The sequence below is a fragment of the Elephantulus edwardii genome, unplaced genomic scaffold (genome assembly GCF_000299155.1).
Source record: "Elephantulus edwardii isolate Elephantulus edwardi_28Jun2011 unplaced genomic scaffold, EleEdw1.0 scaffold00145, whole genome shotgun sequence".
Lineage (NCBI taxonomy): Eukaryota > Metazoa > Chordata > Mammalia > Macroscelidea > Macroscelididae > Elephantulus > Elephantulus edwardii.
The window spans coordinates 7,478,565-7,489,157 of record NW_006399895.1 but is presented as its reverse complement, the minus strand read 5'-3'; the positions used below and the strand labels follow the sequence as shown (position 1 = coordinate 7,489,157).

The 10,593-nt window shown below is 38.1% G+C and overlaps 1 protein-coding gene across 1 annotated transcript in view; it reads left to right on the top strand.

The window, feature by feature from the left end:
• Positions 1 to 4,393: 4,393 nt before the first annotated feature.
• TEX9 (testis expressed 9) overlaps positions 4,394 to 10,593 on the top strand; it is a 96,906-nt gene continuing 90,706 nt past the window's right edge. Inside the window, exons 1-2 of the mRNA XM_006894534.1 lie at positions 4,394 to 4,420; positions 4,526 to 4,617. Of these exons, the coding sequence (XP_006894596.1) occupies positions 4,394 to 4,420; positions 4,526 to 4,617 (119 nt within the window). The remainder of the gene's footprint in view (positions 4,421 to 4,525; positions 4,618 to 10,593) is intronic.

Genomic DNA, 10,593 nt, shown 5'->3' with positions numbered 1-10,593 from the left:
AAAATAATGCCCTAAAATATAATACTTTTAGACTATTCTCTCCCCCATAGACTTCAATGCCGTAAACATATTTCATCCAGTTTTTCTCAGTCTTACCCAACCCCAATGCCAGCCTCAAGCTCTGCATTTCTTAAGCTGAGAAAATGAAAAACAAATTTAAACCCCGAGTCACAATATTGAAAGAGCAATATATTGAATGATCCAGGAAGAATGAAAAGAAGACAAGGGGAATACACAAAAAGAATTGATTGATACTGAATAACTTTAGAAAGTATCATATTAGCAGGAGCCAAAGGTAATGAAGAAGGAAGTGGAAGCTGTATTGAAGGCACTAGCAAAAAATCGGGCCCCAAGAATTGATGGGATACCAATTGACTTGTTTCAATTAATAGGTATATCCCTTGATGTGCTCACCAGTCCATGCCAGGAAATTTGGAGGACAGCTGTCTGGTCAATGGACTGGAAGAGGTCCATATTTGTTCCCTTTACTCAGAAGGGGGGAGGGACAGTGCAAGAGAGGAAGACCATGATTAAGATGGATTGATGTAATAACTAGGGCAAGGATGTAGGTGTAGAGTCAGTGAGACTTGCTCAGGACAGGGTAGGCTTCAGAGCTGCTGTACATAGTGTCACTATGAGTCATAGGCAACTCGATGGCACATAACAACAACAACATGTTACTAGATGAGGTTGTTCCTTGGAAAGGTATAATATGCCTACAAAGATGGAGCAGTTTGCAAAAGAGGTGAAAACTCTCAACAAGATTGCAGCAATAGGCTTGAGTGTGTCAGAGATGATGAGAATGGCACAAGATAGAACCAGATTCCGATCTGTTGTGCACAGGTTTGCTGAGTTGTACTTGACTGACTTGGCACCTAACAATGACAACAAAATGTTAAGTAGCATGTGGACTGATTTAAAAGAAATATGTGATCATCTTTCGGCATTACATTTCTCAAATAGATTGCTAATACCCATAGCTTTCTAGTTACTCTTTTGAATTATGGCCTTTCTTTTTTCGTAAAGTTCCTATAATTTATTGTATGAAGTATAATGTGCATAATTTATTGTCACACAAGGTACATGAATGAAACACAATGTATATGCACGATTGTATACAACACAAAGTACATGTACAAAATATGAGGTATATGAATGATTACATGCAAACAAAAGAGAATTAACAAAAATTTTTTTAAAAACAATTAAAGTTCCTAAAAATTTGTTACAAAAACCCTCCTGTGGAGGTGACATGCTCTTAGAAATCTTTTTTAGGAGTCTTTTCTTAGAAATCTCCTCCATAAAACAGCACTCTTCTGTCACACAAGAATAACATCTATAACCCAAAATATTTAGTGATTCTTTCCTTCCAGAGTTTAAGAAGACAAAAATCCCAAATAAATAAACAAAAAACTTCACAGAATTAACAAAATCATTTTAGATGGTATACTAAAACAGAGCAAATCAGAAAATGTGACTTGAGATTTGTTCTGTCTGTTCCTAGTATATGACCCCAGTGAGATAATTTCAGTCACCCTTGAAGCCAATCAGAATTTAGGTGAGCCTTAGTGAATTATGACCTTTCGTTCTCCTGTTTAATGTAAGTATCCTTCCTAAGGGTAGCAGTACTGTTTTTCTGGACAAATCCAGAATCTGGTCTTTTATTCCTATTGCTCCGTCTATCCAGTGTATTTGACAAGTAATTTTATATTTCTTGTGTCACTTCATTTTTAGTTTTCTAAATATGATATAATCTGGGATTATTTTCAGTAAAGTAGAAGATACACATTTTTAAAAATCATCTATGATAACCAAGGTTTATATGTTAGTGTAATTTTAACTAGCTTTAAAAACATTTATGTACATTGTCAATTTGTAATCTGAATTAGGTCAGTTAAGGACATAAGTAGAAGTTATACTAATATTCAGATGTCACTGAATTTTGCTCTAATTCCTAAGGGAAAGAGTAGTCACTTCTACATTTTCCCTCAAGTATCTGTGGGTGTTAGAACCTAACTCATGCATTTACAAACAAGTCTTACCTTAGAGACCACTACACTGCTTGGCAAGGCATCCACTTCTCACTAGCCAATGTTGACTCTGGTGGGTGAGTACCAACTCTGTCTCTTTCCAGAGTCTTGACTTGCAAAAGCAGGACTGGTCTCTGAAAGGAAAAGGTACACCAGGAAAATTATAAATCAAAGAATTCCAAGTTAGTTATGATCATATCACATAAAACATCAAGTAAAAAAGTCATTATTGTAGAGAGAAAGGTTATCCAAGTAAAATGACATTATTGTAGAGAGAAAGGAGAGATTTAAGAACATCTGTTGTTACATTTTTCAGTGCCATAAAGTAAGTGCTTAATAAGCAAACACACAAAAAACCCGACCTTACAATGACAGATGTGTCAAAGAGATACTGAGGTCAACTGAAAGAACACTCAATGGGAAAGCTGGAACAATTGGAATAACAAAAGGAAATAACAATGTATTATAATCCAAAGTATAAAATCAATGTTCATCAGACTATACATATATAAATTACAGAATGAATGGATAAATATGTAAATACATCAAGGAAATAGATCTGTCATGTAAAAGCATTCCAAATAATTTAAAGACTTTGCCTTCAATGACATGGAGCACAACTCCCAATTCCTTAAGTATAGACTGTACACTGTGACTTTCTTCCAACTAACAATATGAAGAGGGAGGGGGGGAAAGTTAACTCTACAGTAGATTAATTTGACAAACAGTAACTCAAGCCAGGTGATCAAGATTAGCATCAACAATGATATCACAGTGACAGTATGGAACCTAGATTGATGTAATTAAAGTAACATTTCATCTGTTAACTTCTTCCTAAAAGCTAATAGTCCCAGTCTAATCATGAGGAAAATGTCAAACAAATCTCAAATCTCAATTGAAAGTCATTCTACAAATATCTGATCAGTATTGCCTCAAAATTGTCAAAGAACTGTCACAACCAAAGGAGGTTAAACTCAGCTCACACTCCATCAGATTTCTGAGGCTATAAATCACGTAATCCAGGAGACTGTCCATCTTTCTGTGGAAGATCCATGGCTGGATTGGAACTAACAGAGATGCACAGCTTTTGAGTCAGCAGTATAACTAGCTATGGACTATGCCCCCAGAACTCCCCAAAAGGAACGTAAGAAGGTAATAATAACAAGTGCAATGTGGTATTTGGATGGGATCACAGAACAGAAAGGAGGCAGAAAAGGTAAAAATTAAGGAATCTGAAATGGGAAAGGTTTTCCAGTGTGGAAAAACAATGTATATGAACTTTGTAAGTTAAAATAAAAATTTTATTTAAATTAAAAAAAACAACAACAATGAACAGGGAAATCTGAGTCAAGTATGGTTTTAGTTCTCAACGGTATAATTAGAGCAGGATGTCAATTAGAAGACTTAGCCATGCCTGGCACAAACTACGGTATTTTAAATAGCTTCAGCCAATGAACAAGAAAGTGCAAAGAAGAACTGGTGTTTGTGAAAAAAATACTGAATATACTATGGATTGTCAAAAAATACCTAGAAAATCTGTCTTAGAAGTTACCTTTCAATAGTACATAACAATTATTTTTAATGTAACATTATACTAATGTGTTAAGAGTAATTATTACATTTACAATTTTTCTTTAAACACACTTTTCTAAAAGAAAAAGGGTTGGGTGTTTTAAATATGCAAAGTGTTAGTGAAACTGGAATCATTACTCTCACCCACTATTGGTGAGGATGCAAACTGGTTTAACAGATAAAAGTGGACACTGCTAGGTTTAAAATCAAGAAAGGTGTGTCTGGACTCTTAACTACGCTGTCAACAAATGCTGTTAATTTAGGATGAGCTATCTGCCTCCCGTGCAGGCAAATGCCTCTGGAAACCCCCTCAAGGGTGAGCTATCGGCCGGTTCCGACTCAAAGGGACACAACAACGACTGTAAATAAATGTTAGAAACCAGTGCTTTAGAATTCCACTGCAGATTTTTTAGGTTAAACAAAACTCATGCAGGTGGGGAGCGTACTGGCCACTAAAGGCTGAAAACCCAGATTAGGGCAGCGGCTTTCCTACATTTGGTTTCTATTTGAAAAGTAGAAACGAACTTGCCTCCCTTGTGGAAAAGTGTCCAAGTTGAGAGTTTACACCAGGTTATCACTCAAAAAAGCACTTCGAAGGCATCTCGGCCGGTGGGGCGGAGGCCAGAGGTCGCGCTAAGGACTTGCACACCCAGCTCCGCTCCATCCCTCCGCCTCGCCCCCCGCGCACGGCCTCCAGTGGGACCGCGGGAGCCCCGAGAGCCGCCGGGGCTGTGCCAACTCTCGCGGGAAGACCTGTGGTCGCCTTGGTAACCAGGTTGCGGCACTGAAAGATGGCGGGACGAGTTCTTGGTGTCAGGGTTCGTTCAAGGAAGGGCTTTTGTATACTCATGGAGATCTGGGTGGACCACAGGGACGCCAAACCCCGCTGGACTTTCATTTCTGAAAATCTGTCTTTTTTACAGAGACGGAGCGTCTCAAGGACTCCGCTTCCGTCTCGCGGTCAGCAACCTGCTTCACTGGGACAGGACCTGCTCGCCAAAGAGGAAGAATATAAGTAAGAAATTCTGCAGTTGAGCTTTTCTTTCTCTCACCTATATCAAGTATATCCATGAGACTGGCTTGATTATTGGAGCTACTCACTGACCACCTTTCTTTGCCCGCTGCCCTGCTCATCTACCTTTCATCCTCCCCCCTCACTTGTGTAGTCTTTACATGGAAGGCGCATATAAAACAAAAACCTTGCAAATATATTTGTCAGAAAGATGCTACTGCTGGACGTAATTTGAGTATCCGAAATTTCCACGAAAAGTGCTGTTTGTAGTGGGATTCTCTTAATTTCAGGTTCCTGGAGTTTACGTATGTAATTTAGGGGTGATTATCTAGATGGAAATTTCATTTCTTAGTGCAAACGCCAGCATTTTATATATAAAGATACGAAATCTTAGAGAAGGGAGCTCTGGTTACTTAGGAGTAAGGAGATAACTGCCAACTGCGAGAGAAAGATGGGCAATCTCCTGGGCGTTTAAACTGCCTGTGAAAACTCGCTGGAGACTCAACTATGGGTGGGTTCTGACTATAGTAAGAATACACATATTCAAAATTATTCATAATACACATATTACCGATAATACACAGCTCCACAGCTCAGAGACGATATCATTTGCCCAAGTGGATAGATTATCTTAATACCTTAATTATGGCAGAGTTGGGATTTTTTATTCCCATTCCAACTATCCTTCCATTTCCCTGCAAGTATAACACAGCTAGAGTAGGTATTTCAGAAACAAAATTTAAACTTAACCTTAAGGAGAAAATAACACGTTTATATTAGTATTAGTATTAGTATTAGTATTAGTCTCTGTGCAATTTGCTCTTGAGCAGTTGCTTACTCATTGGTAAAGTGAGGAAGGAGGTTGGTTCCTGTTCTGGGAAATTACTTTCAGGTCCAATAATTTATGATTCTCTTGGCTTAGTCTCAGATCCTGTCTTGTGTGAATCTGTACAGTTCTTGTCCTGAGTTTGCAGGGCAAAAGGTGAAAACCCAGACCAGCTGTGTGTGGAGCCTCAGCGTTTCTGAAGTAGGCCTGGGACTGACTAAGGAGGACAGAAGAAGAATCGATGCCTTCGAGTTGTGGGGCTGAAGAAGAATCTTGAACATACCATGAACCATCAAGAAAACAGAATTGTCTTGTAGAGGGTGAAATCAGGTTTTTCCTTGGAGGCTAAGATTTTGAAGTCCATCGCACATACTTTGGGCACATGGCCAGGAGGGACTGGTCCTTGGAGAAGGACATCGTGCTTGGAAGGGTGGAGGGACAGCACAGATGGAGAAAACTCTAGATGAGATGAATTGATACAGTAACTGGGACAATGGGGGAAGGTGTATTGAAATCAGTGAGACTGGCTCAAGACAGAGCAGCCATCAAAGCTCCTGTACATAGTGTTGCTGTGCAGGTGACTCAATGGTACATAATAACAACACTGACTTAGTGGTAACTATGTTGCTAATGCAGAGGTATGTGATTGAAATCCATCAGTTGCTCTCTGGGAGAAGGCTGGACAGTCTCCTCCTATGCAATGTATAACCTTTCAAAACCCACTAGTGGGTCAACTGTGAGTCAGTTTTGACTCAACGGTACATAGCAATAACAACAACAATTCTTAACCTATTATTCTTAGCCTGATTTTGGTGGAGCTACGAAGAGGATTTTATTTCTTTGTTCTGACTGTGGTTACACCTCTCCTGACACTTGCTTTCATTCCTGGCCATGCTACTTCTTTTTCCTGAATAATTCTTTTTTCAGACTTATCTTTTCATTTGATCACGAAGTTCCCATGATTAAAATTCTGCAGTAGTTTTGATGCACCTCAAAAGCTCTAGCAGTTTTGCTTTCTTTACTCTTTGTTGGTGTGCCCTCTTTTTGTTTACGACTCTCTAGGCTAATGACCTTTCAGTTCGCCAAGCTTGTTCTTGCTCTCTGTTAGAAAATCACACATGCCTTCTCTCTGCAATGCCCAGCGCTGCTTTCCTTGGCCATCCTGTTATTATTTTTTGGCGTGCTGTATTGTTTGCACTTAACATAATTTATTACTATAAATGAATTTGTTTGCCTACATTTTTATGGTCTTATGGAGATCCTCAGGATGGTGGTAAAATCCACTTTGGCAGAGTCTGCCTGCTTTATTTAATGTTGACTACGCTAGTATCTTAGCGGTCTACTGCTGCTGTAAGAGATACTATAAGGAGATGGCTTTAACATTTCTTCTCTGTCACTTCAGAAGGTGAGACTAAAAGTCCAAATTCAGAGTGCTAGCTGTAGGGGAAGGGTTTTTTCTGTTGATTCCTTGGTTTTAGGAGATTCCCAGCATCGGAACCTGCTTTACAAGAATGTACTCTACTCTTGACACTTCTTTCTTGGGAATACTGAAGTCTCGTCACTCCTTAAAGGTCGCTTCTCTTTTCTTTCATCATCATCATCATCGTCAAAAAGGTGATGCAAGCCACATTCTAAGAAAACTCCCCTTACATCACATCAGGGCTATGAAAGATGTTACATCATGCCCTAGTCTCTTTACAGCTGATGGACTGATCACATATCATCAGATCATAACATAGAATGATTATGTCCTTACATATTTGCCTCTAAATCTTGCCTCATTTACATGTGTGCTGTCAAGTCGAAATGACTCATAGCATACCGTCCAGCATGTTTTCAGAGGCAGTATATCACAGGAGATTGCTGTAAAGGATCATTACATGGACTAGCCAAGAGAATTGAGAAAAAAAAATCATGCACTAACCTAGAGAACACTGGTAGAACTTCCTAAACTAAAAGAATGAAGAAAGGAAAAAAAATTGAGCCTTGAGTTGCAGTAGTGAAGGATTGTGTGAACAAATTGGTTTAAAATATGTAAAGCATTAAAAGAAGGAATAAACATAGATGCAAAAATCTTTAATAAAATATTGGCCAATAGAAGACAACGTCATCAAAGAAATAATGCATCATGACCAAGTGGAATTCATAACAGGCATGCAAGGATGGTTCAATATAAGAAAAACAATTAATGTAATTCATCATATTAACAAAGCAAAGAACAAGAACCACATGATCCTATCAATTGATGCAGAAAAGGCCTTTGACAAAATCCAACACCCTTTACTGATGAAAACACTCAACAAAATTAGGACTAGAGGGGGATTTCTTGAATATAGTAAAAAGTATTTATGAAAACCTGAGAGCTAACATTATTCTCAATGGAGAGAGGTTAAAGGCATTCCCTTTAAGAACAGGAACTAGGCAAGGATGCCCATTATTTCCTCTCTTATTCAGTATTGTATTGGAAGTCTTAGCGATAGCAATAAGACAAGAGAAAGACATTAGAGGTATACAAATTGGCAAAGAGGAAGTAAAATTATCCCTCTATGCAGATGACATGATAGTATACTTAGAAAACCCTAAAGACTCAGCAAGAAAACTATTAGACATAGTTGACCAATTCAGCATGGTAGCAGGATACAAGATCAACATACAAAAATCAGTTGGATTTCTCTACAGTGATAAAGAGAATACAGAGCTGGAGCTAAGAAAAACAATACCCTTCACAATAGCTAATCACAAGATCAAATATTTGGGAGTAAATATAAGTAGAAGCACAAAAGATCTATTAAAAGAAAACTACAAAATATTATTACAAGAAACAAAAAAAAAGCCTGGAGAAGTGGAAGAATATCCCCTGCTCATGGATAGGAAGGCTCAATGTTGTGAAAATGGCAATACTACCAAAGGCAATATTCACGTTCAATGCAATCCCAATACAAATACCAATTCCATTCTTCAATGAGATGGAAAAGGCAATCTGACTTTTAGATCAGCAAGGTGCACACTTAACCATTTGTACTTCAAGGGCGTCTTTTATTAGACAGCAGGTAGGTATCTATTTTTCTACAGCATACAGTCGGCCTTAAATAGATATTTGTTTGTTTGTTGTTTTTTTTTTTTTGCATTTTTTTTTCTCTCTTCTACTTTGTAGATAATTCTTCATGTCTACAATCTAATTCATTCTTTCTTCTGTGTAGTCTGTTGGTTCATCCTGTCTATTGAGTTCTAGATTGTTGGTTGGTTTTTTTGTGGTACTTTTATTTCAGTGACTATATTTTTTATTTAGGGTTTCTACATGGTTCTTTTTTAAAATTCCGTTTTTAATGTTGTTTCAAATTCATTGTTTAATATTATTTTTTGCCTAATGGTTTGCCCTTTTTCATTTGTTTTGCAGATAGAAAATGCTTATTTTAAAAACTTTTTTGAGGGGGTTATCTCTATTGTGATAAACTTTTCCTCTTGATTCAGTTATGTTTGAGAGCTTTCTTTCTTAATGTGATTTATTTTCTCTGTAAAGTCACTTTTAGAGGAATTGCTTTCACAGTGTAGAAAAGGAAATGCCCTCATAAGATAGCTTTGAGTTTAGTTTTAGTAGCTTTACAGGCCAGCTTTCTATTTTGAAATTTTGACAAGGACCCAAGGGTGGAGCATAGTCAACAGCATTTGCTGGGTGTGTCTTTAAAATTCTGTAGAGCCCTCAGGCCAAATTTATCAATATGAGAATGAAAATTCTTAAGTGGTACAGCAGTTGTTTGTCTATCTTTGGTACTGAATAACTTTGAGTTACCAATTAATGTGCCATAGCTGTGTCAAATGCCATGATGGTTACCCATCATGGACCCTGTTTGGAGGAGCTTCCAGATTGATTCAGGTTTGGAAGAAGGAGTGGCATCCACTTCCTACACCAGATGCCTCTGGAAACCCTATGAACTCTATAAACAAAGAAATGACATTAATTATAGAACAGAGTTCAGGTCTTTTGTTTATAGGGTTGCTATGCATTCGACTTGACCACTCTTAGCCGCTGCTAGATGACTTGACCACATTTACCCACTGTGTTGCTATATTTTGGAGAAATATTCTTCTGGTTTGTACATCGCTCCTTGTCAGTTTGCTGTACTGAGGTAATATCGGTTTGCTGTGATGCTGAACCTGTGCCATTGGGGTATCAAATACCATGATGGTTTTACCAATATGGACAGTGTTTGGTGGAGCTCCCAGTTGTAGGACAGGTTTGGAAGCAGGAGTGGGATCCACTTCCTGAACCACATGCCTATGAAAACTCTGTGAACTTGGAGAAACTTATAGAAATGCAATATGTCTTTGTTCATGGAATCACGATGATTCGACAACAATCAACAACAACAACAACTAGGTGTTTCAACTATAGGACAATCTTCTCCATTTAAGACTCTAGCTTCGTTTCTACTAACTTAATGTTATGGAAGGTCCCTGTATGGCATAAACAGTTAAACTTTAATTACCAATTTAGAAATTGGCAGTAGCACTCAATAAGAAAGATGGGAAGTCTCCCCTTGTTAATGATTTTCACCTTCAGAAACCTAGTGGAGGATTATTATGAGTTGGAACAGACTCATCAACACCACCGATAAAACCAGACCCCTTCTCAACTGGTCCATCTTTCTCTGCTTGAGAATAGGATTTGTCTTTGGAGAAGCAAGGTTAGATTTTTTATTCTCTGCAAGTTAGACTAATCCTCAAATGAAGAGTGGAACTCCAATTAAACCACTCAATTTATTCTTCCAAAATTTATTTGATAAATGACTCCACCTGAAATGAACTAAAAGGTGAGAGAAAGGACAGAAGAAAGCCTCCTACCCAAAGAAGAATCAATCAGTGGGGGGTGGAGAATACTTGTTTCTTTTAGGGTAAAAGTGTAATGTGTATATTTTAGCATTTGCCATAGTGTAGTTGCTGAAACTTGATACTTTAACTTTTGTTAGAATTATTTAGTGTTGTTGTTGTTGTTGTTGTTGTTGTTATGTGCCGTCGAGTCGCCTATGACTCATAGCGACCCTATGTATAACAGCCCTAAACTCCTCTCTGTCCTGTGCCAATCGCACTGTCTCTGACACTCCCATCCCAATTATCCCAGTCACTGAATCAGTCCACCTCATAGAGGGCCTTCC